This window comes from Rhyacophila brunnea, unplaced genomic scaffold, assembly GCF_057557595.1.
Source record: "Rhyacophila brunnea isolate RB1 unplaced genomic scaffold, BYU_Rbru_1.0 scaffold_17, whole genome shotgun sequence".
Taxonomy (NCBI): Eukaryota; Metazoa; Arthropoda; class Insecta; order Trichoptera; family Rhyacophilidae; genus Rhyacophila; species Rhyacophila brunnea.
The window spans coordinates 25,696,583-25,717,732 of NW_028232827.1; the positions used below are offsets into that span (position 1 = coordinate 25,696,583).

A 21,150-nucleotide genomic window follows, 5' to 3' on the forward strand; every position below is an offset into this window, starting at 1 on the left:
ATTTTGGTTGTTAAATAAAAATTAACAAATGTATCGTAAGTGTGTGGGGATGGGATCTATGACAGAAAGAGGAATAGAGCACTGTAGACGATGACCGCCGATAAAAACAAAAAAACATCAACCATTCATTTTCTCAATTCAAAATGAGTAATGATGTTCATAATGAATGAATTACCTGTGACAGGATCTCGTTGTTTAATGTTTATGCAATATCCGTCTTGTCCCTTCCAGAAAATTAGCGGATATTGGAGAGCGTCGTATGAACGGTGTGTGTCAGCGATGAACTCTAGATTATTGTTTCTTCTTCGAATCACGATTTCTCGCGTCGATGTGCGGTCGCCAACCATGATTCTAGCAATGTCGTCAACAACAGTCGCATTGAATCGACGTACGTGCTCTCCAGCTGGTGTTTTATCAGGATTGATGACAATAGCGTGATTGTCACTTTACAATTCGTGCATGTGTTCTTTGAAGAATTTCAATAATTCATTGTGCTCATTCAACAGGGCGTCCAGTTCGCCGACGATGCGCCTGGCATTAGGCGAATTGAGGCTATTGTAGCCGCAACGTGCATCCACATGATTGATGTCCTCACCGCCGCGCCCATGAAGTAGATTTGTAAAAATGTATGTGGTTCGTTTGGCAGCAATGAGCCTACTTTGTGGTATACTTGACCTTTGATTTTGAACGTAGAATGGAATTGTTGACCATTTGCCGCAGTATTGTGAACTATTTCTGTTGCTCCGGACGAAGTCATTTGGAAGCATGAATTGAATGTGCGAATGGACTTCAGGAACAGGTTTGAATCTGGAACCGTGCCAATGAGCAAGCTGTTCAATGGTTCTGGTGGTATCTCAATTTCTGGTAGTTGCACTTTTCCTGATGCGCAACACATCCCGGCTGACTCATGTTTGAATTTGAGCGCATGACAATGGGGACATTCTTTGTCCATAGCACCAATCAGCACTTTCGGATGAGCGAAATATTCAATATCTGGCTCGTACTCGAATGCGAGACGAAGGAAGGAAGCAGATGTAAATGTTCGATGTACTTGTTGGCGTTGTCGGTCATTTGCTCTGCGTGTGTTAACTACGAACCGGCGCGCTTGGCTCCGTTCCAATTGTCGTTGTTGATTTCGTTCAGCTCGTGCCTTTTGTGATTGAGATGCACGCAATTGCGACATGCTTACACGCACGTTTTTGTTATCTTGTTGGATTTGTTCGTCTGTTCTTTCTACTCTACTATTTCGCATGTTTGTTGCTTTATTGGTTCGACGGCCCAAATGGCCCCCCTTGCGTCTTGCTGGCATTGTGCACTGTAATACACGCACATAAAAATAGATAAATTAAAATAAATTGTACAAAATTTTGCACGCACTGCGTTGTGATTTGCCGAATGAAATGTCAAAATGACGCAACGCTTCTCTTGAATTCTTCTCCGACGTAGTGCCATCTGTCATTCAACAACATAAATAATTTCATTCTGTTTGAAATACGAACGACGGTTAAATTTGTTCATACAAAAATAATAAAATCGCGATTAAAAAATGGGAGGATGGGGGTAGGAAAGTGAAAATTTGAGGTTATAGGTATTTTTTATGCCAAATAATAAAAAAAATACAAAAAAAAATTGTCAAAAAAATAAAAGAAAATTTTTCTGGATAGAGATACCCTAATCACCTAGCGGTATGAAATATACTTGTTGACCTATTCTCATACCTAACAAATATACATAAAAAAATTCATAAAAATCGGTCGAGCCATTTCGGAGGAGTTCGACCACAAACATCGTAACACGAGATTTTTATATATATAGAGATGATGAAAGTAATAATTTCAACTTTTTTTTCAATTCTATATTTTGGGTGGAGTGGTAATTTTGAGTTTGAGGGGCAATCACCTTTGGCGCAGCCCTGCTTACAACTAATAATTGTCCTTAGTAACCCTTTTACTACTTTAATTTAACATATAGGCTCCATTTTCATAAAAGGTTTCCTTCAACATCAATATTCTATGGCATAGTGCAAATTTTGAATAAAGTTTACAAATTTCATGAAGTATCTTCAAACAAAACAATTCACATTATTTCAAATTTGGAACACAGAAAGTATTTTCTTGTGAAATATTTCACAAAATAGTTTCATTTATGAAAATAATATATTAAGTATATACCTACCTGCATAATAAAAATACTCAAGTAAGTAAATGAAACAGTTTTACATTACAAAACCATATTATGTAACCAGTTGATTATTCAATATTTATAGGTACATAATGCATTTCGACTTGCATAATCAAGTGTCATTTTAAGAGCTTGCTAGTAATTAGCTTACTTTAGGTTACTTACTTTCAAAATTGTGATTATTGCTTTACAGGCATTATGGCAACATTCCAAAAATTATTGTCAGTGCTCCATTATTCAATATTGGAGTTTTTAAATTCATTACTTAGTAATACCCCGTTTACACGTGCATGAATGTAGTGTGCATGGTAAGAAAATGTAAGGGGAAACATGTAAGTATTATCCTACAGTTTGGAAGCTTCCAAATTGTGATGATTTATTGCACGCAAGTAAGATTATTTTCGATCTGCGCCTGTGCAGTAGAGCGATAGAGGCGCGAACATGCCGGTAAAAAAACGAACTACTCATTTTGATCTTAACCGATTTTCAATACAACCTGTCAGATAGTAGTATAAAATGACTACATCGCGTCTCGCTTACTCTTGAAGAATGAGATTGGAGAGACAGTCGGCACTTTTACGTGTAAATAGTTATTGTCATGACAGTTTAAAATAAGAACGATTGCCGACAGTAATTCCATGCACATGTACAGGCGCTACTACTTTCAAAATTGTGATTATTGCTTCACAAGCATTATGGCAACATTTCAAAAATTATTGTCAGTGCTCGCTCCATTATTCAAAATTTGAATTTTTAAGTTCATTACTTAGTAAGCACATAATCTTATTGAAATCACAGAAAGAAACATAATATTCCTATCGACACAGAAAATTATTGTCAGACTAAACAGAAACGCTTTTCTTTTATTTGTACTTATTTGTTAGTGACCAGTACCTATTTGGTGTGGTTTTTTTTCCTGCATTCTCCGTGACAGAAAATATTAAAAGTCTCAGGTAAACACCTCCAAGACAAATATTAATGAAAAACTGCTATGCTCACAAAGAGCTTTTTAAGAACTATGGATGTTTGAACAAACATGTGAATTTGCCAGATCCGGAATTTGAGGCCTGAGACCCACGACTTTATAAGCTGCTGCTCGGCAGAATGGACATTGAATACATGCCAAATACAAAATGCGACATGTTACAATGTATTCAGTGAATTGAAAAGCCAATGGAAAATTTGCAAAATATGATATAAGTATAATGACGTATAATCAATTTTTTTTTTAAACCATGTCCGATCCTAATAAAATTATATGGGCCTCCACAGAGTGGAGGTTTTGTATTAACAGATTTTGTTTTTACGAGAAATGGATGTCAGCCACTTGCTCAATCTATTAGGTCCATACTTTGACTCATACACAAAATTGAAAAACAATATGTATACTTGCCAGACCCAGGATTCGAACCTGGGACCCACAAAGCAAAAGGTATATATATATACCTATATATATATACCACAGAATACCAACCTTACTAAGAGCTGCACTGAGAATTGATGTTTTTAGACTTATCAACATATTCACGGCATACACGGAAATATTAACAAAATTTAGTGCATGTAGGTACAAAAAATATATTTTAAACCATGGACATCTGATATACTAAAATATGTATGGCTTTATTCTTAATTTAAAATGTCAGTAACACCTTTTATGGCTTTATTATGTTTTATAATATATGATCGTTGTTAACTTTTATGATGAGAAAAGATAGGGTATAATAATTAAATAATAGGGCATAATAATAAGAACTTATCATAATATGAAACTGATGATTAAAAAGAAATCTGGATAACTGAGGTCTGAATAACCAAGTTTCTATTGTATTATGGGTACATATTTTTTACAAATTCTATAATAATTATATTGCTCAGACAGAGCTCCCAAAAATACCGGATATTGTAAATTGTTCACCTTACCAGAGCATGAAAAAAATAACAAGGTTTAATTTTATGTATGCAAGTATAAGATTTACCTCTGGATTGTTATCATTGCTTCGTAATAACAAAATCTATTAATACAAACCTCCACTCTGTGGAGGCCCATGTGGTCTTATCAGGATCGGACATGGTCGGGGAAAAAAATGTTTTGTCATTTAGTACACCTAATAATACCAATAACTTTACTACCTATTAAGTATGTACTGATATATTAAAAATCTTGCCATACACACGGTTCTAGAGTCAACATAATAAAATGTATTAGTTAGGTATTACAGATGTGACTTGTGCTATGAGTGAAGTATGTTTACATATTAAGCAGTGCAAATGTTATGTTCATAACCAGTTTTTTTTAACACAGCCAACTTAATGATATGCTCAAGTATACATAAGTGATACTATAATCAAAAGATCATTAGAGGAATAAAGGATTTTTATGTTTTTATATTTTTTCTAGGAATGATATTTGTTGAAAAACCTAATTTTAAACTAATGAATTTATTGTGAAAAATAATAATGAATAAATTAATTATATTAAAATTGTCTTGTTTTATCAATCTATGAAGGGCACAAAATGGGGATATTAATTTAAAATTAGGGACATATAGTACTTGTTTTTTTTTGTTCAATATACAATGTCCATTTCCATATATACCCCTGTTAATTCTATAAGTAGGTGTGCCAATGTATTGTTAGTTAATTCAAGTATCTATGTACATTATTGTTAATTAAAATTATAGTACAATATGTTTTTTCTTTTTAATGTAACCGAAAAGTCTACGAAACACTACTGAAAACGATTTAGTTCCGAAAAAAATATTATTCTATCCTGGAAAGATGACAGGAACGTCGGTATTTTCATTCAAGGGTAAGTCGTGAATAAACATCTAAGTATGTACCTACGACTTCCTGTCAAATTTTATGTCTCTACACCTATTTATATAGTGTATTCATAACAAAGATACACTACATTCATTTATCCAATCCACCACTGAACCGAGATTAACTAGATAGACTCGAGTTCCATTGTGCCAACAATAAAATCAATCCCGAGTGACAGATGAGTGCGGAAATTATCAATTGATCAACCCTTCATATTTATTTGTTCAAATATTCAGTGGAAATAATGGAAACTACTTACCACCATCACTAATTCGAAGGGGTATTTGTACACCCTCATGGGTGACTGATAGTCTTGCACCATTATTCATAAATATCACTGTTTGGTTTGTACAAGAAAATAATTATTAGTAACAACTCTTGAAACACAACACACAACGTCGCAGAAAACTTTCACTTGCCATCTGACAAGGAATTGCCATACGCAACAAAACTCTTTCATTCATCTATTTGACTACCATAAATAATAATAGATGGCCAATTACATAAATCGGGAAAATCAGGATTATTGCCCGCATAGTAGTAAATGTTTTTAATGTATGTATAATTATTATAAACAGGTATCATTTGTATTAAATAACATTTACTAAAATTTTATTCATGAATAATTTACTTTTCGTATAACAACATAATATTTCAATTCATCGAATGGTAGGTAGGTAGGTATGTAGTTTTTTACAAAACCCACGTTCGATAATGAAAGAATGAACAATCGTGACCAGCTAAAATAGATACTAGGTACGTTACAAAAAAAATGTATAAAGTAATTTGGTTCTTTGTACCTACTTGTATACAGTAGGTGAGTTTAAAGTTGATACTTAAAAATTGCATTAGGAAGGCTATATAACAATTATTATTATTGCATTTCGAATTCTTGGGCTCATTTCATGCTAGTTGTTAATTTTTAATCGTACCTACATAATATTATATACATCGTCTTTCAACAAGAAAAAAATATACTATACAGCTGTTATTTTTAAAATGCCTAGGTAGTCTAGTTTCTAAATTAGACTGACCAAAGTACCTAGGTACATCAGTTCGATAAAATATTTTATTCAAATTGTTCAAAACGTGTACATATTATAAAAAATATTTCCGAAAATTTACGTAGGTTTATGATAAATAAAAATAATGTTCGTGTATCTATTTTGTTTTCCAACGTGGGTGAAAAACATTGGATACATACAGACGTTCTTGGTTTAGAAAATAATTGAAGGAATTACCTATTCGAAAAATGCGATGAACTATTTTTATAGTACCTATATAGTATTAAATAAATAAGAGTTATGAAATTAATTAAATTCCATGCAATATTAATATTATTTATGTTTATGTGGTCCTTTTAACGTGAAACTCAAAATACCGACAATCGTTAAAATTCAAAAAGCGCAGCGGTACATTATCAGTGTGGCAATACATAATAATATTTGAAATGCAAATTTTCATTGTCAGTGTGGAATACACGACATATACACGAGGCGTTGGTTGCGGTTCACTGGTTAGCTGCAGTTACTTTTTTTTTTGATAGCGTAGTCTTGTGGTCGGCGAGGGCGGATGTTTTTCTAGCAGTGTTGGTTGTTACCCAAACTTAATATTGGTTTTACATTTGGGACAGAAATTTACAACAAATTGTGTGCCTTTGTGCCCGATGTCTAGTGCTGAAGTCGCCGATAATTCCGTTGACCCCCCGGCTAAAAAGCGGAAGCTTTGTACAGGAGACGACAGAGCGAATTCCTCAGCAATGGCGAACAATGGATCTCGTGTTAACGATGAAATCGATGAGAGCCTTTATTCGAGGCAGCTCTATGTCTTGGGCCACGAGGCTATGCGGCGGATGGCGTGCTCTGATATTCTGATTTCTGGCTTGGGAGGGCTCGGCGTGGAGATTGCCAAAAACGTTATTTTAGGCGGTGTCAAATCTGTCACGCTCCATGACCGAGCGGTTTGCAAAATATCTGATCTGTCATCTCAATTTTACTTATCGGAATCGGACATCGGAAAAAACCGCGCCGAAGCCTGCTGCCTTCAGCTTTCCGAGTTGAATCATTATGTGCCGACTAGTGCTTATACGGGACCGTTGACTGAAGACGTTTTAAAGAAATTCAAAGTGGTAGTATTAACGTCGACTCCGCTGTCGGAGCAAATGAAAATTTCCGAGTTCACCCACAAGAATGGAATCCCTCTAATCGTCGCTGACACCCGTGGAGTGTTTTCTCAAGTGTTTTGTGATTTCGGAGAGCAGTTTGTTGTGGTCGATACCAATGGCGAGAGTCCGCTTTCCGCCATGGTAGCCAGTGTCTCCCGCGACCAAGAGAGTGTCGTGACCTGTTTGGATGACACTCGGCATGAACTCGAAGATGGGGATTATGTTACGTTTAGTGAGGTGAGTTAATTTGTTAATAAATAACTAAACGGAAAGTTGCGCAATATTTTCGTAATGACATTGATCGAGTCACTCATTAGTCATTACTCATCTTTCTTGAAAAAAAAAAATATGAGTAAATAGGTAGTTAATCAGTTTATTGTCTCTGGTTGTTTGTTATTCGTATATTTTGTGGTGATTGCTGCTTGAGAACTATTTAAATATTAAATTTATAGAATGTGAACAAACTAAGGTCGCCACACATGCCATGATAAAATATTGTATACCAATAAGTAGGTACATAAAATTATTTTGATACGCTAATTCAGGGATTCCCAACCAGGTCCAGCAAGATTTTGCGAAAACCTAACTTAAAAGTTGCTGCAGTGTGGCTTAAGCGTCAATTACATTGAGCTTTTTTATGAGCTGATTATTGGCAAATTTAAAAGCGGGCGGTTCAGCTACTGCGATTTCATGATTACACACAAAATTTTCCATTCGCTGATAAGCCACAAGCCAGCGAGCGATTTTGACGGAACGTAGTTCGTTTTTTTGCCGGGAGGTCGCTACGCTCCATAATAATGTTTCCATTAAACGTCAAAAAGGTAAATTTCAAAATGAGTAGTTCGTTTTTCCACCACCACGCTCTACTGCGCAGACGCGATACGCCCACAAGCCGGCGTGTAGCTTATAAAGTTGACCGGCTTTCAACTTTTCTCGGTGGAGTGTTTACAACCTGCTTATTAGCTTGTTCGATGATTACACTGGGCGAATTTACAGGCAGATTATAAATTTGCCAATAATCAGCTCGTAAAAAAGCTCAATGTAATTGACGCTTTAAACATTTTTAAAATTTAGCTTGGCTTATCGTTGAAGTAGGGAGTTTTACTTAGGGGGGGGGGGGGGATATTAGATTAAGCGCAGCTTACAGGTGCTCTATTTTAAGGAATTGTAAAAAATTCTTTTTATTTAAAAAAATAAAAAATGTGCTACAATCATCGGAACATTCAGTAATGAAAACTGACAAATACCTACATTGTGTCAACTAGCTGTCATTTGTAGCACCTTTCAAATCACTATACATAATAAAAAAATACGTGAGATCACACTACTCAAAAATGTGTAAACTTACAGAAAATAAAAAAAAACTGAAGTATAACGCGTCAGGTTGCCGGTGTGAGGTGACCATAGTGTGGTTCTAGTACATTCTGTCGGATTTTTCCAACTGACAATATTTGTTTTCGGCTCAAAATGGGAGCATCAGCTGTCTAATAACAATTTAAAAGCCAGTAAAATGACATTGCACACTTTTTGCTTGTGGCGTGAGTTTACCATGAGCTCACATGACACGATGGTAATGTGGGTTATATATAGCATTACACTAAGGGATGAAAAAGTTTCATCCGCAGCGCCAACCACCTGTGTATGTTTGTTGATGTGTAAATCTGAATTTTCCATCATTTATTTGTATCTATCCGTTTAAAATAACAATATATAAATATAATATAATTTAAAAGTATTAAGTAAGTACTTAAGTAATAAAATAATATACAATATATTATTTAAAGTCTGCTTAAGGGTGCTAAATTTGCATAAGTCTCACTCATTACGTACTGCTTTACACGTCTATTACGTTCCTAATTTACCTCTTATCTGCCTTAATAAAATCTATTAGCCAGATATTTCAAATTGTGTCAACGGTTCCCCCAAGTGAAAAAGGTTGGGAATCACTAAGTGAACCAATTTAACCTTGAAACAAGTGCAAATGGATAAGAATTAGGCAGGACTAATGATATTATTGTTATGGTTGCTATTATCGATTGCACTTGCATAGACAATTTTGCATTGTTTTCGTTTCCTCGCCCATCCGACTATGTCTTGTTTTCTATCAAAACAATCTATGTGGTATTTTTTTAGTAAAAATAATTTATGTCTCAGAGACATTAAATAGAACCTTTGTCTATAATACCAAACTCTTTGACATAAGCTAATGCTTGACTAAGATACATAATAATATGTTCATGACAAATGAGCATTGTATAAAAACTGTTAGAAAATTGTACTGAAACGTTTTTTTTTGCTTTCTGACGCGGATGGAAAACTTTGGTCTGGACTGGACATACGTAATCGTGTATTTTTAATATTGAAAACTTGCAGTAATATTTGGCAAGCTGCCCACAAAATATTTTGTGAATTCATCTAATAACTTATTTTTTGGACAGTTTAAATTATTATTCTCCTGATGAACCCAAGTAAGTAGTAATTACGTTGCCTGGAATTCTTAAAAATGGATTTCACCTAGCACCACGCTAGGCGATAAATTATTCATGTTTTCATAAATCATATTGCATTTAAGTACTTATTCCATATGAAATTGTTCAAAAATAAACGTACATGGTAGACATTATCGGGAGAGTATGTACTAAAATTGTTATATTGAATCCTTTCCACGCGGACGGCACACCCCTTTGTGCCCTCATTATTTGGCCATTCGATATAATTAGCATGTTATTTAAATGCGGTAATTAAATAGTCATTAAATGCTCCACTGTTAACAAGTTAATAATATGTTTAAGTAACAGCAAATTATTGCTGGTACACATTTGATAATATCTACTATATATTATATACGTAACATGTATGTTCCTCTAGTATTGTCAACTGGTACTCTCAAGACACCCATTGCAATGTCTATTCTCAAGACTAAATGGCTTTAGTAATGGTAATGCAGGTCTCAATAAAGCGTTAAACAAAACTTCAGGGTTTTGTTTTGTTTCACTTGACCCAGTGGTGTTGACCAATGGCAACTATATTATGGGAACATATCTAATGTGCATGTTGTTTTCAATATGTATTTATTTTGATCCAGTGGGTTGGAAAATGGCTGACAACTATTCCTCGTAAAAAGTCTGTTTATACAACCTCCACCTCATAATAGAGGCTCATATGCTTCGCTTAGGATCTAACGTGTTAATCAACTTAAGTACTTAAGTAAAGATTTCTTTTTTCTGCGAAATTATCAGATTAATTCCAGCGCCATCTACTAGTTAGTAAGCATTGAAAATTATTTTTAATCCTCAATTTATTTTTGAAGGACAAGATTACAGACAAGACATATTGGGTTTCTATTTAGTCCAGCAGTAAGAAAAGAATTTTCTTCCCATTCATTGTCTATTCATGATTTATAGCACATATACACGTGCATGGAATTACTGTCGGCAATCGTGCTCATTTTAAACTATCATGACAATAAATGTTTACACGTAAAAGTGCCGACTGTCTCTCCAATCTCATTCTTCAAGAGTAAGCAAGGCGCAATGTTGTCATTTTTTGTACCTACTATCTGAAAGGTCGTATTGAAAATCGGTTAAGCTCAAAATGAGTAGTTCATTTTCGCAGATCGAAAATAATCTTACTTGCGCGTTGAATTCGGAACCTTCCAAACTTGTTTGATTCATGCACGCAATCTTGCCAACTGCAGGATAATACATGTTTCCGCATACATTTTCTTACTGTGCACAGTAAATCTATGCATGTGTAAACGGGGTATTGTACAACGTTTCACACTCATTTGAACGGAGTTTTAATGTCAAATTAAACTATTTTGAATTAAACTTATATCGATGGCTTAATTCACAAATTTGCTAACTCCACTTTTGAAAACTTTTCAGGAGAGAGTAAAAACATGTTATTTTGTTACTTTTTAACCTATTAAGAAAATTTAAAATGACAGATTGTTTATTTTATCAAAACGGATATTACTGTCTCATAAAATTAAAAATATAACCATTCGTTTATTTTATATGGACGAATTTAGGAGTTACCAAAATTGCAGGTTAAAATTTTTTAAAAATAATTATGTTCAATGGAGTTATCAACTTTTCTTCTTAAATTTTATTGTAATTCTAGACAACATAATGAGTATTTTGAATAATATGTACTTAATTAATTACAAATAATTACTTAACATAACCTATAGGTAAGTAACACATTAAAATCCAAATTTTTTTTAAAGTTATTCATGAGGTATTTTGAATAGGTAATCTATAACAAATTCAACAATATAACTTAAAATTAACACAATATTAAAAATAATTAAATTAAACATTAGGTATTTATTACAAGGGATAATTTCACAAGTTATTCATGTGGAAGATTATCATATAATTCGTGGTTGTCCCCATAAATCGTCATTTTTAAGTCTTGCAGGTCATTGAATTTTCTATTTTTAATTTTCAATTGTGTCATGTGTAAACAGGCCAAAGTATCAATATGTTTTGATAGTATGTTGGTATTCCTCCTTTGGGGTAAAATTTTCCAGGCCTCGAAATATAAAAATTCTAACGCACTATGTACCTTTGGATAGCCTTTCTTTCCTGTGTTATGGTTGTGTGATACTGTACTTCATCGAAAGTTTTGAAAATGTGTGATTCAAATATTTTACTTGATATGCTGGATGTTTTTTTGCTGCTTTACAGATGTTGTAATATTCTGCAGGAACAGATATATCTTTCTTTTTTAGTTGTCTTTCAATGGCGTGCATTGAATCGGCTTCCATTTGGGTATGGACTACCTCTAGGTATTTCTGCTCTATGGTGATTCCATGCACCATTGCAATATTTAACAGAGCATTAGCCAGCACAGAATTCCGGTTTTGGTAGGTGCATCCAACCTCTATTTGGCATAAAATAATGTCTACAATAAAACTTGATATGATACTGGTGAACTCCTCTGCGTTGAGGCCACCTTCAGCCTCATTCCATAAATACCAGTATCCTTCTTTGCATTTTAAATTGAAGAAACAAAAATTGTGTGCGCATAATTTAGTTTTGTAATATTAACTTGAGACATTAGATTTAGGAGCCAAGAGAACGAACCGAAGGTCCATTGTAAAGACATATTGTTCAGCTTCTTTTTCTTTATTTTTTCCATCTCTTTTGTCTTCTTTCTTCGCCGAGTGTAGCTGATGCTTAATATCCAACACATGGCTGACTTAAAAAGCTGCGTATTTTTCACACATATATCTTTCTTAGGCTAGAATAGTTATAATGTTCTCTATATCTAAGTATTTATGGAAAGAACCGGTTGACAACGCTTTTAATTTTTTTGTTACACACCAATCAATCGTATACAAATTAAAAAGTGCAGTTTTTGAGGTCCTTTTGAATTTTATTTGAACGCAATAGAAAAAGAGTAATTTTTTTAGTTAACTTAGCAAGGATATTATCTAACACATATCTATAAAAAAATGTGTACATATTTATGTAAAACATGGTTTGTACTCATAATTACAAGTTGAGAATGTTTTGTTTGCATTATCGACAGAAATAAACCACCTTTCAGACGATTTACTTGTAGAGTTGCTTACTAATGACACGCTTCTGATAGATCTACATACAACATGGCGGAGTTATACATTTTGCAGTATAGGTTTTGGAGCCCGATGGAGTTGACAAATTTTCTTGTAACGTTTTTTCGATATATTTAAATAGCTTGGAGTTGTCAAACTTATACAGGACATGCGCAAAGCATAATACAACAAAATGGTATCATTAAGTCATTTTCAGCAAAAAGTGGAGTTAGCAAATTTGCGAATTAAGCCATCGATATTATAGTTTATGATTTCAAAAAATCAATGGTAATTGTGCCGCAGATACCCAGATGCTTTTATGATTTTTTTTAATGAAAACAGTTTATTCCCTGTAGACAATTATATTAAATACCTTTTTCTGTCGGCGCAGATGCTTTTCGATCCAATAATTGTTAATTTAAATTTTTCATACATTTTGATGCACCTTTATCGCAAACTAAGATTATATGAGTTAATATTAGGTTGGGGTTGGTTTGGTTTGGTCTAAAAAGAAAGTTATAAAATCTCTGCAGCATAAATCAATGAATAGATTCTAATTCACACGGTGTCAGGTCTGGGGTGGTTCAGCAAATTAGTACATAACGTAGATGACTTATTGCAATTGTATAAAAGCACTACATAATAATATGTAATTACAAAAAGTATAATAAAATTTATGAATGGTAGCCACCAGGGAACAGATTAATAAATATAATTCTGATAGGCTATACCCCAATACACTACATTTTGATGCAGGGTTTTAAATGTGTGAGCGTCCTCCGAAAATGAATCACACATTATAGACATGCAATAGTGTGTTGCAACCTTCAAATACACCAATATTGAATGAGATTCAGTGCACAAACCAAGAGAAGTTGTCAGAACGAAGGACAAGCGTATCCTTAACACGTGTTAAAGTTTATCCCATATTCTTTCACACTCGAGATGGGTTGCCTGTTACTCCACTGGTAGCCACTCTCCTTTAAGTTTGTTTTTGTTAAGACGGTACTTCAGTGAAATGGCAAATAATTTTCAACTACAGTGCGACGAAATTCCGGACTGGCTGCCAATCGGAGAGCGAAAATTTAGCTGTGAACACGTCAATTTGTTTCATGATGGCGACAGGGGAATTAATTCTTAAATCTTGTAAAGATGACTAAAAAACGTTACCCATTTACTTAAAAAAGAAAACATGTCAATGAATGTATTATTATTATTAGTAATAGAACAATAAACATAACATTAAATGGACACATGTTGACTTTTTATGACAAATTATGTTTTGTTCTGCACGCGTCATTTGCATAATCTGCGTGTCACGATCGTTTTAGACCGTACCCCAGCTGAAGTATAGCCTTAAGATTCATTCTTAAGAAGCATTCATTGCTCTTGAATATTAGCATCACTAATGTAACCCCTTAATAACTTATTTTAACAATTATTTTAAACTTCTTAATCTCTTTCACCAAATTTATTTTATTCTAAACACTTCTGCGGTTTGGCTAAAAAATGTAATATGTAATGTTTTTGAAATACAAGGAATTTCAGCATTTTCAATGTTTCGATGTGTCCCAGACACGCGTTTCAGGCTTTCCGGATTGCAATTCCTGTCACCCGATTTATTAATTGGGATAGATTTTACTAATGCCTAGTTTCTACCTGATGAGTACTTGACTGATTACTTAAAAAACCTGAACGCAAGTACAGTAATCGGCCTAGTGATCCAACGACTGAAATGAGCGAGCTGGTGAATTGAAACTGTTTCTATTTTCTGTGCCGGGTACCACCATGTGTAGCGCTGACCTCACTCATACTCAGCCTGCTTGGACAGTTGGAGTTCATTTACAACTGATTTCACAGCGTCTTTATTTATTTATTATTTTACTTGGTAGGCTGATTTGTTTACTTCCACGTACTATACCATATACTCTTGCTTCAAAATGAAATCCTAATGGCAAATTGTTATTGTGTTTGGTTTTTTTGACTGACACTGTATTCTTTCTTCTTCTTTCCTCGAAGTTTTAGGTTCGTTGTTGAGGCTATCCTCAAATGATAATATGGTTAATTGCACTCTCAAAGAGGTGCGATCATTCTTACACCTAATAGTAAGTACACTTTGCCACATTATTCCTTTTGAGTAGTGCCTCTCCAAAAAGAATGAAAAGAAAAAATACAGTGACAACTCTAAAAACTAATACTACTAATGGTTTTGAGATAATTATACATAATATGTATTATATTATATTTGTTGACAAGACGTGTCCAGTAAATTAAGTATGGCATTGAATGTCATTCACTTGTATCAACAAAGCAAAATTGTATTGAGTACCGATTATTACGAAAGACTGGCAGTATCTAAAATGTAACTATTATCCAGACTATTGAAATCAATTTTGACAGTTTTCGGATGGGTTGACTGTCATTAGTGTTGAAATACTTGCAATTTAAGTAGTGTTGCTCAAACGCTAGGGACACTTTACCGGTGGTGCGTGTATTTATTCAAATAAACCACTGATTAAGCGCCAACACTTCTAATCATCAAAAGCGATGTGGCCATGTTATTTATTGTTTTAATATAATTCGAACTGTGCATGCTAGAGTTGTTCGCACTTTGGCTTAGTTAAATTGTTAATTAAGTAGTTTATAATGATAATCGTTTCGAAAGGATTAATATAAAACTAGTAAATATTGTCACTGTTCTGGCAGAAGACACTAATTCGAAAAAATGACATATTGAGTATATAGTATTATATACCGTCTGGAAATCTTCTTAACACAATCGCTGCGGACCTTTTGATTATTTTTTAATTACCGTATTTAAATAACATGTTAATTGGATCGATCGGCCGCTTAACGGGGACACGGCAGCCGTGTCATCCGCGTCGAATGAGTTAATAAATAAACAGTCTTTATTTTAAAGTCATCCTTTTTACGATTACTTAATAAACTCACACAATAGACCATTATTTCAAACTTTTTAACAACTTCAAAGTCAAACTACTCAAAACTAGTATTCTCCAGTTGGTGTGTTCTGCCAGAACAGAGACGATATGAAACAAACATCAATGCTCAATCATCTGAAACCAGTGATTATCTCACCGTTACTTTCAGGTAACAATATGTTGAACATAACAATTAATACATTATCTTAGAACTTATTTTCTCATTATTAAATTTAGTTAATTACTTTTTTCACTCTTAAATGGAATATATATACCATACAGAGCATACGTTATATTAGGCAGATTATTTACAGAGAGCGGTTGTTGCTCTAGATTAGCGGTGGCGAACCTATGGCACGCGAAAGAATATTAGATTAAATCAATTTTATAAAATATAGATTTGCATGTTTTACAAGAGAATATTGGCTATTCTTCATCACTAATATTTTTTACAATATTATATACAAACATTGCGTTCAATTGAGGTTTCACCAATATGTGTCATATTATTGCACAAGAACATGTGTACCTTAGAGCTGAAAGTCTGGAAGTCACATATTCAACATTTTGCAGGAGAGCAGTTTTAAAATAGTTAATCTAATCTAGTTAAAATACTCACTGGTGTTCGGACTAAAACCCCATATGTTGGACTTCCACACTTTTGCAATTAATATTATTGCTATAGATTAAAGCAAAAATGACTTAAATTGGACATCCACTCTTTCAGCTCCAAAGTATAATAATTGGACTACCGTCGTTTTAGAAGTAGGTATTTTGAAAACCATGTGACGTTGGACTCCCAATTTTTCAGCATTAAGAGAATGTGAATACACATTTAAATCTCCATACTTAACTCGCACTTTCAGCTCTAAGGTACAGAAATATTGCATTTAAAATTTTATTATTTTATATTTCCTATCACCCATTGGAGACGGCAGGGCGGAAATAAAAAAAATATGTTTCCGTAAATTTATAATATATTAATACTCAATTAATACTACTAATAAGCAATAATGCGGTTCCTAATTTATAATTTACCCCCAATATCAGCCATTGGCACGTCACTCATTTTTATGAATATTTTGGCACGTAAGCATAAAAGGGTTCGGCATCGCTGCTCTAAATTAAGCACACATTGAAAAGACAATAATACAAAAAATCAGATCCAAAAATCATTCTTATAATGACAACACACCATCTACATCACTTCGCCATAGGACTCATCTTTATAATACATACAGAGTAGATTTTATCAGCTTAGTAAATCATAATGTGAAACAAAGGCTGAATGTGAAATAGCTTACTAAAATTATGTTCTTATCGTCCCATCCCCTAACAGAGGTCTGACCATCAGGGCGATCTTTACTTTGTCATCTGCTACCCGGGACAGCTCAGTGTAGCTGCAATTGTACCGATCACGGGGGTTCTTACCGGGTTGTCCTCTGATATGTTTACCATTGATCTTTCCTTGTTTTTAATGCTGAATTTTTGTCTTCTCATAATGTTATTTGAGATATAAATGCTGTGTGTAGTGTTGCCAACCGTCTTTGATAAAAATATGTCAAACATGGTCAGAAATAAGTGACAGAAAGAAAATGTCTAGAAACTACTTGGTATTTTTTTGTTGTAAATAAATCATAATTCAAATTTATTTATTTTCATAATGAACATTATTATATATAATATATAATATATAAATTATAAATTCAGTGTTCACGTGACAACAAAGGGTTAACAATTTTTCAAATAAAAATACAGGGTAATAAATAAGTAATAAAATAAGAAAAATAAAAGTAGGTACATGGAAGCACCCGAGGAGTGTACACATGGAGTGTACTAAGTTGGTAGACGCTATCTTAAAAACTTATAAAACAACGTCCTCCTAAATTCACTCTCACGTAAGTGAAATATATCAATATCCGAAGCGATTTGATTAAATATAGTTATTGCCCTCCCAATTGGCATTACCAATGGCAGGTTAGTTCTGCACCTTGGGAGAACAGACAATGGATGCTCTCGATTCCTAAGATAAATATCAGAGACACAAGCCAACACCACCAAGAATGGCAGAGTTTCCATTTACACTGTTTATAAGACGGAAAAAATATGTAACTAAATAAAGATCCCTTCTAAACTTTAATAGTATGTAAGCATACCTAAGAGAAAGTCAGTCCGATAGGGCCACGGATAATATCCATACAGCCGAAAGTTAAGGAGTCTCAAAAATTTCTTCTGGACCCTCTCCACCATAAGGCCGTACTTCAACTGATGCGGGGCCCAAACAATAGACCCGCTCTCAAGTCTGCTTCTAACTCCTTACAAATATACAGAATTTTTAGTACTGTAACATCCGAAAAGACCCGGGAAGTACGCAAGACAATGCCCAACATTTTTAGTGCCTTTTTTCAAATGGTATCCATGTGACACCTAAACGTCAGTTTACTGTCAAACGTAATGCCAAGATTGTAAGCTTTAAAGCCGGGTACTCATTAGCGAGCCATAACTGTGACCGTTGCAGATACAGTAACTAGTATGGATGCCAAATAATTATTTCACATCTAGAATTGGTTAAAGTATCAGGAACGGTTACAGTTAAGACTCGCTAATAAGTACCCGGCTTAATATAATGTTAAATCTATTTTATTGCTATATTATAAGGTGAAAAAGGCCAGCACATTGATGTCTAAGTAAACTTGAAGTAATATTCTCCATAATATGATTTTTCATAAGATATTTTATTGTTGTATCGAAATGGTAGATCTAACACCATATGGCAGATATTATGTATTTTGCAAGCTAGATGTAATGTAGGATAATTATGACTAACTAATGAGTATTTAATTAAAACATCACATTAAACCTACCATTGTTAGCAGTTATTAATTTTTTTATTATTCTATACTGTATAATGTATTCACAAGATTTATGAATCATCTTTTTATTGAAAATTCTCGTATATTACGATAACGAGATAACACATAATATTACCATGTCTGGCACTTCAAGTTCCTTTTATAGCGCCTCTACACGTGCATGGATTTATTGGCACCAATAGTGTGTATTTTAAACTAACGCGATATTATCTGTTTGCACTTAAATGTGCTGACTGTCTCTCTTCTCAATCTCAAGCATAAGCGAGGCCCGATGTTGTCATTTTATGGTGCTATTTGACAGGTTCGTAGATAATCTAATATATGTGCGGTGTCGTTTGTATTTTTTCCGGCAGGTTCGCCATTATCGTGCGCATACACCATGCAAGTACCAATTATTGCATACAAATTCAGGAGCTTCTGAACTTTTTTGATCCATAAATGCAATCTTGCAACTGCAGAATAATACATATTTACACATACATTTTCTTGTTTGGCCGTGATAATACGTACTGTCAGCAGTAAATCCATGCAGGTATAAACAGTATATCATTTTACAGTTTCTTTGGATTTATTTATGGGTTGAGACTAAAGTATTTTGATCACCTGTTCATGTTCCTCACACCTGTTACCTGTTAACATATTGAACTGGTGTTTAAGTGATTGAAAAAAAAGCTTTTAACATACCTAATATGAAACTCACTCGTGTCATATATTTACACCACAATTACAATATTCCACAAGACTGATCGTTGATTCGTTTTTTTTTCAGGTACAAGGCATGGTAGAATTGAATAACTGCAAACCGAAGAAAATCAAAGTCCTGGGACCTTTCACATTCAGCATTGGCGACACATCCGGCTTGTCTGACTACACTAGGGGCGGCATCGTCGCGCAAGTCAAAATTCCCAAAACGCTGCAGTTCAAGTCTCTGACGGAATCATTCGCCTCCCCGGACTTTGTGATCACAGACTTTGGCAAGTTTGACTATCCTCAACAGCTGCATGTGGCCTTTGCGGCCCTCCACAAGTTCACAGAGGCCAAGGGCCGCCTGCCCAGACCCTGGAATAATGAGGATGCCGCCGCGTTTGTGGACATCGCTAGATCTTGCGGTCAGAACGCCTTCGCCGAGAGTGTCGACATCAACGTGGAGCTCATCGAAACATTTTCCAAGGTATATTTACTTATATATCAACAAATTTAACTCTTACAGTTTTCTCAAATATAACTTTGATTTCATTAAAAAGGTAACTAACTATACATGCGCTAGCTACCCTCACCTTGGAACAGAGTCCAGAACAGTTGATTCTGGTTCCATGGTTCGTGTGTTCAAATCCCGCTACAACTACTCAAAAAATCATGTGTTGACAAAATCCACAGTATATTTTTGTATTATATTATGTACTGTATATATCGCACCGTGAGTATAAAACCAAGACATGTGTAAAAGACATATTTTGGAGATATTAGGGCTTGGAAGTCTTCGTTTTGTTAGGACAAATAAAATTTCTAAAAAAAACCATAATATTTCATTTATATCTACATTATATTGCATGTTCTTTCAGTTACTTCACTTTTACATTATCAAGTTCACGACTTTTGCAGTTGTTTCGCATTTAATCTCGAAATTGAAAAATTTGCACATGTCTTGGTTTTACGCACATAGGATGTAAATTTAAGCTATGAATGATAGGACACAAATAGAAAGAATTACTTCTATCTAGTTGGTTGGGTGATTGATGCAACTCACCCACATATTATTTTACGGGAAGCAGTATTGAACCCACACCCATAACTTTAAAGACAGGCTTGACCACCATCTACTCTACCTTCCATTTAAATGTGGTATAATTTGTAAAACGAGTGTGGGGTCTATGTAGATAACACATTTAAATTCTTTAATTTTAATATGTGTGAAGGTATTAATTGGTACAACTATGATGTTTTTTAGTTAATTAGTTAACCAGAATGAGTTAGGAACATTTTTCACATCACCATGTAGATATACCCTAATTATGCGTTAAAAATGATTCAAACATGTAATTGCTCTGTATTAAGTGTAATGGGATTATATCCCATGGACATGGTGTATAAAATGCTATTATTTTTGTAGCAACACATCTAACTTGAACATTTATCCTCCTTCAAACACTGAAAACATTAATAGATATAAACAAATATGAAGTTTTCTTTTGGAATAGTATAATTCGAGTGCTTAAAGTCAGACAACGTTATCTACAAAAAAGTGTTTTTTTTTTTTTTTTGAGATAATGTTATTTTAGATTTACGGCTACATGATAGTCAAACAACGTAATCTTTTCTAATTTCTTATTAAATCGTCAGTAAAGTTTAACGCTAACTACATAAGTTACCCTTGTTTTCATATTTTTTTAAAACTATCCCTATAAATTTTAACATCATCATAAGCAAGATAAATGTACAATACACAATAAATTATAAAATATTAACATTAGGTTTTAAATAAACATTTCCCTTGTTGAGTTACAAAAATCTAAAATAACGATTTTTGGCTCTCCTGTAAAGTTGCACTTTTGTAGATAGTGTTGTTTGACACTAAGCCCTCGAATTTTGAAGTTGATT

At 33.9% G+C, this 21,150-nt stretch overlaps 2 protein-coding genes across 3 annotated transcripts in view; one reads left to right on the forward strand and one right to left on the reverse strand.

Moving 5' to 3' along the window:
* retm (real-time) overlaps positions 1–5,484 on the reverse strand; it is a 54,275-nt gene extending 48,791 nt beyond the window's left edge. The window contains exon 1 of one of the 2 annotated variants that reach the window (XM_085944944.1): positions 5,267–5,484. In XM_085944944.1, the coding sequence (XP_085801070.1) occupies positions 5,267–5,329 (63 nt within the window). In that variant the 5' untranslated portion in view covers positions 5,330–5,484. The remainder of the gene's footprint in view (positions 1–5,266) is intronic. The other variant, XM_085944943.1, reaches the window with a different exon arrangement.
* A 1,008-nt stretch (positions 5,485–6,492) lies between these two features.
* Positions 6,493–21,150, forward strand: part of Uba1 (ubiquitin-like activating enzyme 1) — a 32,679-nt gene continuing 18,021 nt past the window's right edge. The window contains exons 1-2 of the mRNA XM_085944954.1: positions 6,493–7,408; positions 19,322–19,723. Coding sequence (XP_085801080.1) covers positions 6,674–7,408; positions 19,322–19,723 — 1,137 coding nt within the window. The 5' untranslated portion in view covers positions 6,493–6,673. The remainder of the gene's footprint in view (positions 7,409–19,321; positions 19,724–21,150) is intronic.